Source organism: Coregonus clupeaformis, chromosome 23 (assembly GCF_020615455.1).
Source record: "Coregonus clupeaformis isolate EN_2021a chromosome 23, ASM2061545v1, whole genome shotgun sequence".
NCBI lineage: Eukaryota > Metazoa > Chordata > Actinopteri > Salmoniformes > Salmonidae > Coregonus > Coregonus clupeaformis.
Window position 1 is genome coordinate 32393503 of NC_059214.1, and position 19181 is coordinate 32412683.

At 41.0% G+C, this 19181-nt stretch overlaps 1 protein-coding gene and 1 long non-coding RNA gene across 5 annotated transcripts in view; one reads left to right on the forward strand and one right to left on the reverse strand.

Moving 5' to 3' along the window:
- The window catches only part of LOC123481751, a 254496-nt gene that overhangs the window by 128964 nt on the left and 106351 nt on the right, over positions 1-19181 (reverse strand). The gene's annotated exons all lie outside the window — the stretch shown is intronic.
- The window catches only part of LOC121537068 (nectin-3), a 68961-nt gene that overhangs the window by 47283 nt on the left and 2497 nt on the right, over positions 1-19181 (forward strand). The window contains exons 7-10 of one of the 3 annotated variants that reach the window (XM_045206645.1): positions 14276-14378; positions 14506-14536; positions 14922-15042; positions 15167-15343. The exons of 1 other annotated variant lie outside the window; for it this stretch is intronic. In XM_045206645.1, the coding sequence (XP_045062580.1) occupies positions 14276-14378; positions 14506-14536; positions 14922-15041 (254 nt within the window). In that variant the 3' untranslated portion in view covers position 15042; positions 15167-15343. Of the gene's footprint in view, positions 1-14275; positions 14379-14505; positions 14537-14921; positions 15043-15166; positions 15344-19181 lie in introns of those variants that run through there. One more of the 3 variants, XM_045206646.1, reaches the window with a different exon arrangement.

Here is a 19181-nt window from a genome sequence, read left to right on the forward strand (position 1 = left end):
GGGTTTTGGCGGGGGAATTAGTGGAGAACAACTGGAGGGTTATTTAATAACATTGCATTTACAAACATATACAGTGGGGGAAAAAAGTATTTAGTCAGCCACCAATTGTGCAAGTTCTCCCACTTAAAAAGATGAGAGAGGCCTGTAATTTTCATCATAGGTACACGTCAACTATGACAGACAAATTGAGGGAAACAAATCCAGAAAATCACATTGTAGGATTTTTTATGAATTTATTTGCAAATTGTATATACACATACACATACATACATATATGCATATACATACATATCCTTTAAAAATATATATATATTTCCCTTTATACTTTTCAACCCCACCATCCCTTCCCTAATTGGACTAAACTAGTGAACAACAATGCTTAGGCCTCTACTTCCTGCTTATACATACTAGATACATTTTATGGACACAGTCAATAATTATATTTTGTTTGTTTTTACTCCTGAACTTCCTCCGATCATTTTCATGATGTCCATCTGGTATGCTTCGATATGCCATATCTTTCTAGCTGTGCTCTTTCACAAAAGCTCACAATATATAACCTATATACTTTATTTTGGACACATCATGTCTTACACTAGTTATCTTGTTGTTATTAGTTGTTGTTATTAGTCCCATCCTTCAGCTCCATTCAACACCTCCCATCTATCTCTTAACACCATCCATATTGGATTTCTATTTGCCATATATTTTTAAACTGTACTGTGATGTTTTACAAAAGTTCTTAACCTTTCTATTCTCATTGTTTCTACAGTTTGTGAATTGAAAATAAACATTTTGCTAAAAGTATTATTATATTATTGATCGATTGACTATGACTTTTCAGATCATCCAGTAGTGCTATCTGCAGGGTCAGCTCCATGCAAATATTGCAATCCTTCAGCCATTCCTGGACCTGTGTCCAGAAACAAGCTACAAATGGACAGTACCAAAACAAATGATCTAATGAATTCTGTCTCTTCACAGCCAAATCTGCAGAGCTGGGAAGATTGTATCCCCCATACAACTAACATTCTATTGGTAGCAAGAATTTTATATAATAATTTAAATTGAACAATTCTCAGTTTTGAATCCGGTGTCATTTTGGGTATCAGTTCATAAATACTATGCCATGGAATCGGTACGTAAAAAATCTCTTCCCAACTATTTTGCAATCTATATCGGACGGCTGTCAGTCTTTTGGTCCTTAAATGAAACTGGTAAACTTTTTTATTTATCACTATTTTCTTTAACCCATTATGTTCTTTAATGCAAGGCCAAGAGACAAGTTCCTTACTTTTTCCTCCTTCCACTTTCCTCTTCCATTTTTGCGGTAATGCTGCAATTATATGGTTGTAATTTTGGGTAGAGCAGACCTTTCCATATGTTTTTGTTAGCTGCATGTGCGACATAACTCCACCATTCCTACCGATAATATCATTTACAAAGATTATACCTTTTTTGAAAATTTTCTCAAAAAATAAAGTTTTTTGAAAATCAATTAGTATATTTGAATTTAACCACAATATTTATTGCAATATTTGTTCTGTCATTTCTGGAGGATTAAATTGAAATTGCATCCAACTTTCTATGGCGTGTTTTAGAAATAGTGATATTTGGGAGATTATTTCCTTTTCAAATACCTGAAAGTGAGGGGTTGTAATCTGAATAAAGGGAAAGAAGTCCCTTCTTGAACATTGGGTGAGACAATCTTACTAGTTTGCCAGAGAACCAGTTTGGATTTACAGTGGGGAAAAAAAGTATTTAGTCAGCCACCAATTGTGCAAGTTCTCCCACTTAAAAAGATGAGAGAGGCCTGTAATTTTCATCATAGGTACACGTCAACTATGACAGACAAATTGAGAATTTTTTTCTCCAGAAAATCACATTGTAGGATTTTTAATGAATTTATTTGCAAATTATGGTGGAAAATAAGTATTTGGTCACCTACAAACAAGCAAGATTTCTGGCTCTCACAGACCTGTAACTTCTTCTTTAAGAGGCTCCTCTGTCCTCCACTCGTTACCTGTATTAATGGCACCTGTTTTAACTTGTTATCAGTATAAAAGACACCTGTCCACAACCTCAAACAGTCACACTCCAAACTCCACTATGGCCAAGACCAAAGAGCTGTCAAAGGACACCAGAATCAAAATTGTAGACCTGCACCAGGCTGGGAAGACTGAATCTGCAATAGGTAAGCAGCTTGGTTTGAAGAAATCAACTGTGGGAGCAATTATTAGGAAATGGCAGACATACAAGACCACTGATAATCTCCCTTGATCTGGGGCTCCACGCAAGATCTCACCCTGTGGGGTCAAAATGATCACAAGAACGGTGAGCAAAAATCCCAGAACCACACAGGGGGACCTAGTGAATGACCTGCAGAGAGCTGGGACCAAAGTAACAAAGCCTACCATCAGTAACACACTACGCCGCCAGGGACTCAAATCCTGCAGTGCCAGACGTGTCCCCCTGCTTAAGCCAGTACATGTCCAGGCCCGTCTGAAGTTTGCTAGAGTGCATTTGGATGATCCAGAAGAGGATTGGGAGAATGTCATATGGTCAGATGAAACCAAAATAGAACTTTTTGGTAAAAACTCAACTCGTCGTGTTTGGAGGACAAAGAATGCTGAGTTGCATCCAAAGAACACCATACCTACTGTGAAGCATGGGGGTGGAAACATCATGCTTTGGGGCTGTTTTTCTGCAAAGGGACCAGGACGACTGATCCGTGTAAAGGAAAGAATGAATGGGGCCATGTATCGTGAGATTTTGAGTGAAAACCTCCTTCCATCAGCAAGGGCATTGATGATGAAACGTGGCTGGGTCTTTCAGCATGACAATGATCCCAAACACACCGCCCGGGCAACGAAGGAGTGGCTTCGTAAGAAGCATTTCAAGGTCCTGGAGTGGCCTAGCCAGTCTCCAGATCTGAACCCCATAGAAAATCTTTGGAGGGAGTAGAAAGTCTGTGTTGCCCAGCGACAGCCCCAAAACATCACTGCTCTAGAGGAGATCTGCATGGAGGAATGGGCCAAAATACCAGCAACAGTGTGTGAAAACCTTGTGAAGACTTACAGAAAACGTTTGACCTGTGTCATTGCCAACAAATGGTATATAACAAAGTATTGAGAAACTTTTGTTATTGACCAAATACTTATTTTCCACCAAAATTTGCAAATACATTCATTAAAAATCGTACAATGTGGTTTTCTGGATTTTTCTCATTTTTGTCTGTCATAGTTGACGTGTACCTATGATGAAAATTACAGGCCTCTCTCATCTTTTTAAGTGGGAGAACTTGCACAATTGGTGGCTGACTAAATACTTTTTTTCCCCACTGTAAGTATAATTTTTGTATGACTGAAGCTTTTAGTGATAGGTCTAATGCTTTAATATTTAATCATTTCTGTCCTCCGAATTCATATTCATTATATAAATAGGCCCGTTTAATTTTGTCTGGCTTGCCGTTCCAAATAAAATGGAATATATTTTTCTCATATAATTTAAAAAACTGTTCGCTAGGCGTAGGCAAGACCATAAGCAAATAGGTAACTGGGATAATACTAAAGAGTTAATCAGGGGGATTTTTCCAGAAATTGACAGGCACCCACCTTTCCATGGTAGCAAGATCTTATCTATTGTTGCTAACTTTCTATTATAATTTATTGAAGTGAGATCATTTATTTCCTTTGGGATATGTATTCCGAGTATATCCACAACACCATCAGACCATTTTATTGGTAAACTACATGGCAATGTACATTTTTTATATTTTATTGATCCAATATGTAATATTGTACATTTGTCATAATTTGGTTGTAATCCAGAGAGGTTAGAAAATGTGTCTAGATCCTCTATGAGGCTGTGGAGTGATTATAGTTGTGCATTTAAAAGAAAACATGAATCATCAGCGTACAATGACACCTTTGTTTTTAAGCCCTGGATTTCTAATCCCCTGATATTATTATTGGATCTGATTTTAATAGCTAACATCTCGATGGCCACAATAAATAGATATGCCGATACTGGACAACCTTGTTTCACTCTTCTTGACAATTTAAAACTTTCTGAGAAATAGCCATTCTATACTATTTTACACCTAGGGTTACTATACATGATTTTGACCCATTTTATAAGAGATTCACCAAAATTGAAATGCTCCAGGCATTTATATATAAACCCCAGTCGTACTTTATCAAATGTCTTTTCGAAGTCTGCTATGAATAGTAGGCCTGGTTTCCCAGATTTTTCATAGTGTTCTATTGTTTCCAGTACTTGCCTTATATTATCTCCAATGTATCGCCCATGTAAAAAACCTGTGTGATTAGAATGAATAATGTCTGACAAACCCTTTTTAATTTTATGTGCTATACATTTTGCTAGAATTTTTGCATCACAACACTGACGTGTAAGGGGCCGCCAATTATTTTAATGGACTGGATCTTTATATTTTCCACTTGTATCCTGTTTCAGTAGTAATGAAATCAAACCTTCTTCTTGAGTGTCTTGATAATCTACCATTTACATAGGAGTGGTTAAAACATGCTAATAACGGTCCTCTGAGTATATCAAAAAAGGTTTGGTATACCTCGACTGGAATGCCATCCAACCCTGGAGTTTTCCCGGACTTAAAGTCTTTAATTGCATCCAGAAATGTCCTCCCTCTGTAATTTCACCTTCACATGAGTCTTTCTGTATGGCTGTTCATTTTACATTATCAATAGAAAAACATCTCTACAATTTGCTTCAGTTAGAGGAGATGGAGGCGACTGAAATGAAAACATGCTTAAAGTACTTTGTTTCCTCCTTCAAAATATCATTTGGTGAATCATGGGTGACTCCATCATTTGTAACCAGTTTAAAAAATATATTTTTGGTAGCATTCCTATGTTGAAGATTAAAAAAGAATTTGGTGCATTTTTCCCCATGTTGTGAAATATTACTTGTTAGATATTATTGCACTGTCGGAGCTAGAAGCTCAAGCATTTCGTTACACCCGCTATAACATCTGCTAAACACGTGTATGTGACATAAAATTTGATTTGATTTGAAATCTAAACATATAGCCTAATGTTTGTATCATAACTAAAGTTGCATAAATAACAAATTAAGCATATAGGAGGACCTGTTTCTTGGTTAACTGCTCAACACAGATTAGACGCATGTGCACACTCCCTCAGAAATTATTTTGGGAAAATATCCTTTGTATTTTATGTTCAATTGTATTCTTCATACTATGAAATAATATAAAATAATACCACGGAATTCTAAGCAAATCTTGTCTGCTAAATGAACTAGTGTAGCCCACAGTCATATGGCATAGCCAAGGACAACTCAGAATATGCTGTTCTGTTCTTCTGAAATAGGCTACATTTTCTTCATATCGTGTTTCTTTAGACCTGTCTAAAATAAATAATGGATTTATTGTGAAGGTGTAGGCTATATTAAATTGATTTATTAGATCTTGTTCTAAAGGTCTGCATCAGTGACTTGTAGGCTATGCGTCAAAGCCAGGAGATGCTAAACGTGTTTATGTTAATTAACTGACAATTACCGTGAGACCAGCAGTTATTTGCATGACAATCATGGGCTGAAAATGTGATGACCGCCACAGCCCTAGCCATGACGTTTGACCACCACTTGGCTCTGTTCAATGGAGATGGGGGGGGGGTTTCCCTCTCTGGGAAGTGTAACCAGTGACAGAGGCGTAATACTGAGAGGCTGAGGAAGTTTTTACAAAATATCACAAGAGAAAAAAAAGAAATCTTCCTCCCCTCAAAGAAGTTACTGTTTACATCCTCCGTCCTCTATATCAGATTGATAACCTTGCCTCTGCCTAGACTCCTAACTTGATTGCTATGCTATTACACTGAGATCAGACCTTGTAACCATAGACTAGTGGCTGAGAGGCTGTTACTGGAAAGTACCCATGCATGATTCCTATGGGAACGGCTGAAATTGGAGTGTTTCAACCCAACCCACACGGCTTTATGGCTGTGTGGGTTGGGTTAAGCGTTCAGCTGTGTCATTCCTCAGTTCAGTAATTTTTTTGAACACGAAGGAGAAACAAGGCAAGAGCAGTTGTACTACTGGAAATAAAGATAACCACTGATGTTTTTACAGGGTTGGGGAGTAACTAGGGCTGCACATTTCGGTTAATTTAGCTGCTGACTAACCAACCACATTAACCGGTTAATAAATGGTTCATTTAGTTTTTAAGCTATAAAATTACCTGACCAATGGAAAAACATGCGACAATAGCAAGCCTATCGTGTCATATTATTGAAAATACAACTACTGTAATGAATCAGACAATGTAATACACCTTTTTTAAACATTTGCCAAAATGCAAAAAACACTGTTCTGAAAGTCACACCTGATGTGAGCCATTTCATATGACAGAGATGAACATCTCCGTAAGAAACTTAGGGACAGATAACATTTTTTACTGGGGCGGAGGGGTAGTCCAAAATAAGGGAGGGTTGTCAGACATTTATTTTGCTTTGGGGAGCGTTGTGTGCTTTTTTTTTATTGGTCACAGGGGAGGGTAGTGCGTTTTTTCCGTGTTTTACATTCACACTTTTGAAGGTTTTATTAGATACTTTTTTCCATCCTAGCCACATTTCCTAATCTGCTTGCATGCGCCTCCCCTATATCAAGGTATTTTGGTCCTTCCCTTAGGCACTACACGTTTCCTTTTACTAACTTTTACTATACCACAGGTCAATATAGTCTACCAGTCTGTCTATCCTGCCCTCTATCCACCATTCATAGTGATAATAGTAGTAGGAGGATAATTTGTCCAGATCTGCAATAGGCTAACTAGCAATCATACCACACATGAAATCATTCAAAACTGTATACATTTTAAATATGAATCCACAAGAACAAATATGATTAGCAGATATGCAGTGGAGAGGCCAGGTCAAAAAGCTCCCGTATTGATCTTGTTTAGGTACGATAGAATTATCCTACCTAGACTAGCCTACAGCACCTGTCACGGATTCTGCCGAGGCTGCCCCTCGTCCTTGCTCGAGCAGGCTTCGGCGTTCGTCATCACCGGAATACTAGCTGCTGCCGATCTATGTTTCTATGTTCTACCTGTTGTCTGATTGTTACACACCTGTTTCCCATTATGTGATTACTCCTTCCCTATTTAACCCGGTGGCTCCCAATGTGTTTGGTGCGTGTTTGTTTTTCGTTTTGTGTGTCATCGGTGAGCGGGTTTGTTCCTCCCTGTGTGGCGATATCGTGTATTGATTTCTTTACTTGTTCAGTAAAGTACGTTTCATTGAGTTCTGTGTCCTGCGCCTGACTTCGATCCACCGCATTACACTGACACTCGTGACAGCACCACAATGCAATGAATAATTGCATTATTGTATTCAAGTGAGTACAAAATTCTACTCTAGGCTCAAGTGAAAATGTTATTTGAATAATTGCGGAAAAGACCTGTGATTTTTATGTTTCATTCCATTTGGATCAGTTGTGGATTTAGAAAGGCACAGTAGATGGACAGTTTGGTGCACAAATATGTTTACATCCCTGTTAATGAGCATTTCTCATTTTCCAAGATAATCCATCCACTTGACAGGTATGGCATATCAAGAAGCTGATTAAACAGCATGATCATTACACAGGTGCAACTTGTCCTGGGGACAATAAAAGGCCACTCTAAAATGTGCAGTTTTGTCACACAAGACAATGCCACAGATGCCTCAAGTTTTGAGGGAGCGTGCAATTGGCATGCTTACTGCAGGTAAACTGTTGCCAGAGAATTGAATGTTAATTTCTCTACCATAAACTGCCTCCAACATCGTTTTAGAGAATTTGGCAGTACGTCCAACCGGCCTCACAACCACAGGCCAAGTGTAACCACGCCAGCCCAGGACCTTCACATTAGGCTTCTTCACCTGTGGGATAATCTGAGACCAGTCTCCCAGACAGCTGATGAAACTCTCTGTAATAAAGCCCTTTTGTGGAGAAACTAATTCTGATTGGCTGGGCCTGGCTCCCCAGTGGGTGGGCCTGGCTCCCAAATGGGTGGGCATATACCCACCCATGGCTGCGCCACTGACCAGTCATGTGAAATCCATAGATTAGGGCCTAATGAATTGACAGATTTCCTTACATGAACTCAAACCCACTAAAATCACTGAAATTGTTGCATGTTTTTTTTAAATGTTTGTTCAATATGTTTTTAAACTCTCGTAGGAATGTTTCAGATGAACTACATTTTCACTCGTTAGATGGTTCTTCAATTCAACGTTTTCCCGCATATAAATACTTAGGCATTATATGATATGGATTTGACGTTTAAAAAACATATAGATGAGCTCCTTAAGAAGCTAAGATTTAAAGTTGGCTTTTTCTATAGAAACAGATTGTGCCTTTCTCTAAGCAGTTGGAAGCAGATTGTTCAGTCAACCTTTTTATCTGTTCTTGATTATGGTGATATTATAAGGTTGTCTGGACTTTGCTGAAGACCCGTAGATGTCTACTCCCCTTTTGTTTACAAGGCCTTACTTCATAAACTTCTGTCTTATCTAACATTGCTGTTGAATTATAGACACCTGAGATGCCTAACCCGTTCACTGGATTTGTAAACTCTTGAGGTTCCTAGGGTCTCCACCGAGCTAGGTAAATCTGCTTTTAGTTTTAATGCACCGTATTGCTGGAACAAAATTCAAAATACATTTAATCTTAATGTTCTGGTGCCATTTGGGAAGTTTAGAGTATTGATTGGAGACTTAGTTGTGGAGGAATGTAATGTTTTTCTGGGTGATTTGTGAAGTTTTACTTCCCATGACTGTGTTTTATTTTAATGTGTGTATATATATATATATATATATATATATATATATATATATATATATATATATATATATATATATATATACACAGTGAGGGAAAAAAGTATTTGATCCCCTGCTGATTTTGTAAGTTTGCCCACTGACAACGAAATGATCAGTCTATAATTTTAATGGTAGGTTACTTTGAACAGTGAGAGACAGAATAAAAAATAAATAAAAAATAGAATAAAAACAAAATAATCCAGAAAAAACCACGCCAAAAATGTTATAAATTGATTTGCATTTTAATGAGGGAAATAAGTATTTGACCCCTCTGCAAAACATGACTTAGTACTTGGTGGCAAAACCCTTGTTGGCAATCACAGAGGTCAGACGTTTCTTGTAGTTGGCCACCAGGTTTGCACACATCTCAGGAGGGATTATGTCCCACTCCTCTTTGCAGATCTTCTCCAAGTCATTAAGGTTTCGAGGCTGACGTTTGGCAACTCGAACCTTCAGCTCCCTCCACAGATTTTCTATGGGATTAAGGTCTGGAGACTGGCTAGGCCACTCCAGGACCTTAATGTGCTTCTTCTTGAGCCACTCCTTTGTTGCCTTGGCTGTGTGTTTTGGGTCATTGTCATGCTGGAATACCCATCCACGACCCATTTTCAATGCCCTGGCTGAGGGAAGGAGGTTCTCACCCAAGATTTGACGGTACATGGCCCCGTCCATCATCCCTTTGATGCGGTGAAGTTGTCCTGTCCCCTTAGCAGAAAAACACCCCCAAAGCATAATGTTTCCACCTCCATGTTTGACGGTGGGGATGGTGTTCTTGGGGTCATAGGCAGCATTCCTCCCCCTCCAAACAAGGCGAGTTGAGTTGATGCCAAAGAGCTCCATTTTGGTCTCATCTGACCACAACACTTTCATCCAGTTCTCCTCTGAATCATACAGATGTTCATTGGCAAACTTCAGACGGGCATGTATATGTGCTTTCTTGAGCATGGGGACCTTGCGGGCGCTGCAGGATTTCAGTCCTTCACGGCTTGGTGTGTTACCAATTGTTTTCTTGGTGACGATAGTCCCAGTTGCCTTGAGATCATTGACAAGATCCTCCCTTGTAGTTCTGGGCTGATTCCTCACCGTTCTCATGATCATTGCAACTCCACGAGGTGAGATCTTGCATGGAGCCCCAGGCCGAGGGAGATTGACAGTTATTTTGTGTTTCTTCCATTTGCGAATAATCACACCAACTGTTGTCACCTTCTCACCAAGCTGCTTGGCAATGGTCTTGTAGCCCATTCCAGCCTTGTGTAGTTCTACAATCTTGTCCCTGACATCCTTGGAGAGCTCTTTGGTCTTGGCCATGGTGGGGAGTTTGGAATCTGATTGATTGATTGCTTCTGTGGACAGGTGTCTTTTATACAGGTAACAAGCTGAGATTAGGAGCACTCCCTTTAAAGAGTGTGCTCCTAATCTCAGCTCATTACCTGTATAAAAGACACCTGAGAGCCAGAAATCTTTCTGATTGAGAGGGGGTCAAATACTTATTTCCCTCATTAAAATGCAAATCAATTTATAAAAATGTTGACGTGTTTTTCTGGATTTTTTTGTTGTTATTCTGTCTCTCACTGTTCAAATAAACCTACCATTAAAATTATAGACTGATCATTTCTTTGTCAGTGGGCAAACGTACAAAATCAGCAGGGGATCAAATACTTTTTTCCCTCACTGTATACAGTTGAAGTCGGAAGTTTACATACAACTTAGCCAAATACATTAAAACTCAGTTTTTCACAATTCCTGACATCTAATCCTAGTAAAACTTCTCTGTCTTAGGTCAGTTAGGATCACCACTTTATTTTCAGAATGTGAAATGTCAGATTAATAGTAGAGAGAATGATTTATTTCAGCTTTTATTTCTTTCATTACATTCCCAGTGGGTCAGAAGTTTACATACACTAATTTAGTATTTGGTAGCATTGCCTTTAAATTGCTTAACTTGGGTCAAACATTTCGGGTAGCCTTCCACAAGCTTCCCACAATAAGTTGGGTGAACTTTGGCCCATTCATCCTGACAGAGCTGGTGTAACTGAGTCAGGTTTGTAGGCCTCCTTGCTCGCACACGCTTTTTCAGTTCTGCCCACAACTTTGAGGTCAGGGCATTGTGACTGCCACTCTAATACCTTGACTTTGTAGTCCTTAAGCCATTTTGCCACAAATTTGGAAGTATGCTTGGGGTCATTGTCCATTTGGAAGACCCATTTGCGACCAAGCTTTAACTTCCTGACTGATGTCTTGAGATGTTGCTTCAATATATCCACATAATTTTCCTTCCTCATGATGCCATCTATTTTGTGACGTGCACCAGTCCCTCCTGCCGCAAAGCACCCCCACAGCATGATGCTGCCACTCCCGTGCTTCATGGTTGGGATGGTGGTCTTTGGCTTGCAAGCGTCCCCCTTTTTCCTCCAAACATAACGATGGTCATTATGGCCAAACAGTTCTCCAAAAAGTACGATCTCTTGTCCCCATGTGCAGTTGCAAACCGTAGTCTGGGTTTTTTATTGCGGTTTTGGAGCAGTGGCTTCTTCCTTGCTGAGCGGCCTTTCAGGTTATATTGATATAGGACTCGTTTTACTGTGGATATAGATACTTTTGTACCTGTTTCCTCCAGCATCTTCACAAGGTCCTTTGCTGTTGTTCTGGGATTGATTTGCACTTTTCGCACCAAAGTACGTTCATCTCTAGGAGACAGAACGCGTCTCCTTCCTCAGTGGTATGACGGCTGTGTGGTCCCATGGTGTTTATACTTGTGTACTATTGTTTGTACAGATAAAAGTGGTACCTTCAGGCATTTGGAAATTGTGGAGGTCTACATTTTTTTTTTTTAGGTCTTGGCTAAGTTCTTTTGATTTTCCCATGATGTCAAGCAAAGAGGCACTGATTTTGAAAGTAGGCCTTGAAATACATCCACAGGTACACCTCCAATTGGCTGAAATTATATCAATTAGCCTATTAGAAGCTCCTAAAGCCATGACATTTTCTGGAATTTTCCAAGCTGTTTAAAGGCACAGTCAACTTAGTGTATGTAAACTTCTGACCCACTGGAATTGTGATACAGTGAATTATAAGTGAAATAATCTGTCTGTAAACAATTGTTGGAAAAATTACTGGTGTCATGCACAAAGTAGAAGCCCTAACCGACTTGCCAAAACTATAGTTTGTTAACAAGAAATGTGTGGAGTGGTTGAAAAACAAGTTTTAATGACTCCAACCTAAGTGTATGTAAACTTCCGACTTAAACTGTATATTTTGTGTATAATGTGTATATGTATGTTGCATTGTGCTGGACACCTAGGTCTCAGTATTTCTTCCCTGGTAAAATAAATGTAAAATAAAAATACACACGCACCGCACGGCCCCTCCCCCACCTGCTGCTAGCTCCTTCGTTCCTATCTCCTTCTGTGAGCGATAATAATAACAATTCTGCGGCTTACCTCACTCAGATCGGATCAGACCGGGTCTGGACTGGATCGGGTCAATACGGGGTCAAGTCTTGTTGTCCTCGGGTTCGTTCGGACCGTGTGTCCATATTAAAGAAAAAAGATATATACAGTGCCTTCGGAAAGTATTCAGACCCATTGGCTTTTTTCACATTTTGTTACATTACAGTCTTATTCTAAAATTATTAAATAGTTTTTCCCCCTCATCAATCTACACAAAATAGCCCATAATGACAAAGCAAAAACTGGTTTTCAGAAAGTTTTGCAAATGTATAAAAAATTTTGAAAACGAAAATATCACATTTACATAAGTATTCAGACCCTTTACTCAGTACTTTGTTGAAGCACCTTTGGCAGCGATTACAGCATAGTCTTCTTGCATATGACGCTACAAATTTGGCACAACAGTATTTGGGGAGTTTCTACCATTCTTCTCTGCAGATCCTCTCAAGCTCTGTCGGGTTGGATGAGGAGCGTTGCTGCACCGCTATTTCCAGGTCTCTCCAGCGATGTTCGATCGGGTTAAAGTCCGGGCTCTGGCTGGGACACTCAAGGACATTCAGAGACTTGTCCCGAAGCCACTCCTACGTTGTCTTGGCTGTGTGCTTAGGGTCGTTGTCCTATTGGAAGGTAAACCTTCACCCCAGTCTGAGGTCCTGAGCGCTCTGGAGCAGGTTTTCATCAAGGATCTCTCAATACTTTGCTCTGCTTATCTTTCCCTCGATCCTGACTAGTTTCCCAGTCCCTGCCGCTGAAAGACATCACCACAGCATGATTCTGCCACAACCATGCTTCACTGTAGGAATGGTGCCAGATTTCCTCCAGATGTGACGCTTGGCATTCAGGCCAAAGAGTTCAATCTTGGTTTCATCAGACCAGAGAATCTTGTTTCTCATGGTCTGAGAGTCTTTAGGTGCCTTTTGGCAAACTCCAAGCGGGCTGTCATGTGCCTTTCACTGACGAGTGGCTTCCGTCTGGCCACTCTACCATAATGGCCTGATTGGTGGAGTGCAGCGGAGATGGTTGTCCTTCTGGAAGGTTCTCCCATTTCCACAGAGGAACTCTAGAGCTCTGTCGGAGTGACCATCGGGTTCTTGGTCACCTCCCTGACCAAAGCCCTTCTCCCCTGATTGTTCAGTTTGGCCGGGTGGCCAGCGCTAGGAAGAGTCTTGGTGGTTCCAAACTTCTTCCATTTAAGCATGATGGAGGCCACTGTGTTCTTGGGGACCTTCAATTCTGCAGAAATGTTTTGGTACCCTTCCACAGATCTGTGCCTCAACACAATCTGTGCCTCGACACTGTCTCGGACCTCTACGGACAGTTCCTTCGACCTCATGTCTTGGTTTCTGCTCTGACATACACTGTCAACCATGGGACCTTTATATAGACAGGTGTGTGCCTTTCCAAATTATGTCCAATCAATTGAATTTACCACAGGTGGACTCAAATCAAGTTGTAGAAACATCTCAAGGATGATCAATGGAAACAGAATGTACCTGAGCTCAATTTCGAGTCTCATAGCGGATGGTCTGAATACTTATGTAAATAAGCTATTTCTGTTTTTTGTTTTTTATAAATTTGCAAAAATGTTTGAAAACCTGTTTTAGCTTTGTCATTATGGGGTATTGTGTGTAGATTGCTAAGGATTTGTATTTATTTAATCCATTTTAGAATAAGGCTGTAACTTAACAAAATGTGGAAAAGTCAAGCAGTCAGAATACTTTCCGAATGCACTGTATATATATTCGGGTAGGGTCCCGGGAGGAATTCCCCGGGTCCATTTCGGAGCGGATCCAACTTGTTGGACCTAAGAAGACCTCTAACGCACGCACACACACACTATTCCTGCTGGTTGCTTAACTGGTTGCTTACACTGTTTTGGAAGTTGCTTGTAATTGTTATGTGATTGCTTGATTGATTTGGTGAAATAGACTGTTTCTTATATTAACTGTATTCCCTCTCTCCTCACAGAGACCTCTGCTGCCTGTTGGGTTTTACTCGTTGTCATTCTATGTCTGATTGTTACTGCGGCTGCACTCGTATGGTACTGGCAGAAATACGGGCAATTTCCTTGGTAATATCACCTACTGTAATATCATGAACTGAATTTTTCATTGTGAAACTAAATGCATTTGCATTAGATGATCATATATTGATTTTGCTCAATTTAATCTATTTTCTTTTCCTGGACTATATCCCAGGAGTTCAATCATGGCCAAAGCACCAGAACAGGTATGCTGTGATTAGTCAGTAGTTACAGATGTACGATCTTAATTTGATCCTGTTTGCTACAGCAGGAATATAATCCTGCAGCAACAGCAAATGTGGATTATAATTAATGGACATTTTGTAGGGGTTGATAAATTTTTTGTAAGGGAAAATCAAATCTGAAGTGGAAATTACAAACTTCAGAAGCCTTTTTTAACCTCAAATATACTACACGTTTTAAATGCCCTGCATTGCAGGGAAGTTCTCTTGCAACAGGCCAATCAAATTAAGATGCTACATCTGTATGTCACTGTCATCCATTGTTTTGTGACTAACCTTATGAAGTAGGTTTCTCATTAGCCACTGGTTACTATGTAATAATACTGTTATGATGTCTGTTTGATTACAGACTGAATCAGTATCTTCCCTGAGGAGGAGACATGACAAGGTTGAGGAAGTTAAAGGTGACTCATTGGTTGCAACTGTCCAAACCAGGATGGCGGCTGAGGATGAAGAAGAAGGACCATGATGTAGGGAACATGTACCCTGTTATTTATTTTTGGAAACATTATTATTATTATTATTATTATTATTTTATTTGTATGTATTATTCCATATGTTTTTCGTGTTTGATCTATTGTCTATTTGTCTTAGCTCGAAGAAATCACCGGACAGACTGAGAGCAAACGCCAGAAGAATCTGACATGCACTGGGTGTTGGAAGAATTCCATTCTGCACATTCTCCATTGTTCTAACCTGTTCCCCCTCAGGAGACTGAAAATATTTGTCATGGATCCTCAGATCCTCAAAAAGCAGACCGCAAGGCGCTACAGAGGGTAGTGCGTACGGACCAGTACATCACTGGGGCCAAGCTTCCTGCCATCCAGGACCTCTATACCAAGTGGTGTCAGAGGAAGGCCCTAAAAATTGTCAAAGACTCCAGCCACCCTAGTCATAGACTGTTCTCTCTGCTACCGTACAGCAAGTGGTACCCGGAACGCCAAGTCTAGGTCCAAATGGCTTCTTAACAGCATCTACCCCGAAGCCATAAGACTCCGGAACAGCTAATCAAATGGCTACCCGGATTATTTGCATCTTGTTCATAAGCTAGCTAGGTTGCAATGGAGCCTGCTTCGCCTGGAATAGCTAACAAACGTTTACAGCACTGCAGAAGTTGTGTTTATTACGCTCTTGTCCGGGACAGTATTGAAAATCTGGAGTTCCAATGCGGCAATTGTTTGCTTGTGGAGGATTACAGGAATGAGGTAGCTGTCCTTAGCAAGCAAATTTCAATTCTGCGCGAACTTATGGGAAAACGCAAACTGGAACTTTCTCGTTCTCAACTCCTGTGGATGGACGCCGCTCTGGCTTGATGGATGTTTCCCCGCCTTGTCATCTGTCCCTAACCGGAGTTGTCTCCATCTGCTACAACTCCTCCATCTTGTAGTGGAGTAGAAAGAGAACAGCAAGAGGATTGTTCCAATCAGCGCTGGTCCTATGTCACAAGTCGTGGAAACCGAAGGCAGTGGCATGCTGCTAAGCGTACTGGAGTGTCTGCGAGAGGTCCGGAGCAGATTGACATGAGGAACAGCTTCGCCGCACTGGTGCCTGATCTACCTGCGCCTTCATCGATGTGACTGGCTGTGTCTGCGATGGCTGTGATGACTCCAACTACACTGACTCCATTTTAAACATGCATAAGGAAATTGAGTATATCATAGTTCATGTGGGATTCAATGACTAATAAATGGCAGATCACCATGCACTAACATAAATAACATGAGCATGTCTACTTCTGCTAAGCTTCCCAGTAAAGCAATGAAAACAACCAAGCATCCCAGAAAAGTGCAACAAATAGCCCACGTTAACATATGTAGCTTAAGAAACAATAATTTGATAGTAACAGATGACATTCATATTCTGACAATCTCTGAAACGAACTTAGATTATACCTTTGATGATACAGTGGTAGCAACACATTATAACATCTACAGAAAAGACAGAAATGCCATGTTGGAGGTGTTGCTGTTCATATTCAGAACCACATTCCTGTAAAGCTTAGAGAGGATCTCATGTTAAATACTGTTGAAGTAATATGGCTACAGGTTCATCTGCCTCACCTAAAGCCCATTCTTGTGGGAAGCTGCTATAGACCACAAAGTGCTAACAGTGTGGAATGCTTGATAATGTACACTACCAGTCAAGAGTTTGGACACACCTGCTCATTCATGGGTTTTTCTTAGTTTTTATTATTTTCTACATTGTACAATAATAGTGAAGACATCAAAACTATGAAACAACACATATGGAATCATGTAGTAATCTAAAAAGTGTTAAACAAATCAAAATATATTTTATATTCTTCAAAGTAGCCACCCTTTGCTTGGATGACAGCTTTGAACACTCTTGGCATTCTCTCAACCAGCTTCACCTGGAATGCTTTTCCAACAGTCTTGAAGGAGTCCCACATATGCTGAGCACTTGTTGGCTGCTTTTTCTTCACTCTGTGGTCCAATTCATCCCAAACCATCTCAATTGGGTTGAGGTCGGGTGATTGTGGAGGCCAGGTCATCTAATGCCGCACTCCATCACTCTCCTTCTTGGTCAAATATCCCTTACACAGCCTGGAGTTGTGTTGGGTCATTCTCCTGTTGAAAAACAAATGATAGTCCCACTAAGCGCAACCCAGATGGGATGGCGTGTCGCTGCAGAATGCTGTGGTAGCCATGCTGGTTAAGTGTGCCTTGAATTCTAAATAAATCACAGACAGTGTCACCAGCAAAGCACCCACACACCGTCACACCTCCTCCTCCATGCTTCACGGTGGGATCCACACATCCATTCACCTACTCTGCATCTCACAAAGACACGGCGGTTGGAACCAATCATCTCAAATTGGGACTCATCAGACCATGGACAGATTTCCACCGGTCTAAATCAAATCAAATTTTAATGGTCACATACACATGGTTAGCAGATGTTATTGTGAGTGTAGCGAAATGCTTGTGCTTCTAGTTCCGACAGTGCAGCAATATCTAGCAAGTAATATCTAACAGTTCCACAACAAATATCTAATACACACAAATCTAAGTAAAGGAATGGAATAAGAATATTTAAATGTAGGATGAGCAATGCCATTGTCAGAGCGGCATAGGCTAAGATGCAATAAATAGTATGGAATACAGTATATTCATATGAGATGGGTAATGCAAGATATGTAAACATTATTAAGATAGTATAGAATACAGTATATACATTTGAGATGGGTAATTCAAGAAATTGTAAACATTATAAAAGTGCCATTATTAAAGTGGCCAGTGATTTTCAAGTCTGTTTGTAGGCAGCAGCCTCTCTGTGCTAGTGATGGCTGTTTAACAGTCTGTTTTTCAGTCTCTCGGTCCCAGCATTGTTGCACCTGTACTGACCTCGCCTTCTTGATGATAGCGGGGTGAACAGGCAGTGGCTCGGGTGGTTGATGTCCTTGATGATCTTTTTGGCCTTCCTGTGACATCGGGTGCTGTCGGTGTCATGGAGGGCAGGTAGTTTGCTCCAGTTGATGCGTTGTGCAGACCGCAACACCCTCTAGAGAGCCCTGCGGTTGTGGTCGGTGCAGTTGCCGTACCAGGCGGTGATACAGCCCGACAGGATGCTCGCTGTTGCGCCTTCTTCACCACACTGTCTGTGTGGGTGGACCATTTCAGTTTGTCAGTGATATGTACGCAGAGTAACTTAACTTTCCACCTTCTCCACTGCGGTCCCATCGATGTGGATAGGGGGGTGCACCCTCTGCTGTTTCCTGAAGTCCACGATCATCTCCTTTGTTTTGTTGATGTTGACTGAGAGCTTATTTTCCTGGCACCACACTCCCAGACCCCTCACCTCCTCCCTGTAGGCAGTCTCGTCATTGTTGGTAATCAAGCCTACTACTGTTGTGTCGTCTGCAAACTTGATGATTGAGTTGGAGGCGTGCTTGGCCACGCAGTCATGGGTGAACAGGGAGTACAGGAGGGGGCTGAGCACGCACCCTTGTGGGGCCCCAGTGTTGAGGATCAGCGAAGTGGAGATATTGTTTCCCACCTTCACCACCTGGGGGCGGCCCATCAGAAAGTCCAGGACCCAGTTGCACAGGGCGGGGTTCAGACCCAGGGCCTCGAGCTTGATGATGAAGAAGCGCGCCTCTCAAAGCACTTCATGATGACAGAGGTGAGTGCTACAGGGCGATAGTCATTTAGTTCAGTTACCTTTGCTTTCTTGGGTACAGGAACAATGGTGGCCATCTTGAAGCATGTGGGAATAGCAGACTGGGAAAGGGAGAGATTGAATATGTCCATAAACACACCAGCCAGCTGGTCTGCACATTCTCTGAGGATGCGGCTAGGGATGCGGTCTGGGCCGGCAGCCTTGCGAGGGTTAACATGCTTAAATGTCTTAATCACGTCGGCCACAGAGACGGAGAGGCCACAGTCCTTGGTATTGCGCCTCGTCGGTGGCACTGTGTTATCCTCAAAACGGGTGAAGAAGGAGTTTAGCTTGTCTGGAAGCGATACGTCGGTGTCAGCGACGTGGCTGGTTTTCCTTTTGTAGTCAGTGATTGTCTGTAGACCCTGCCACATACGTCTCGTGTCTGAGCCGTTGAATTGTGACTCCACTTAGTCTCTATACTGATGTT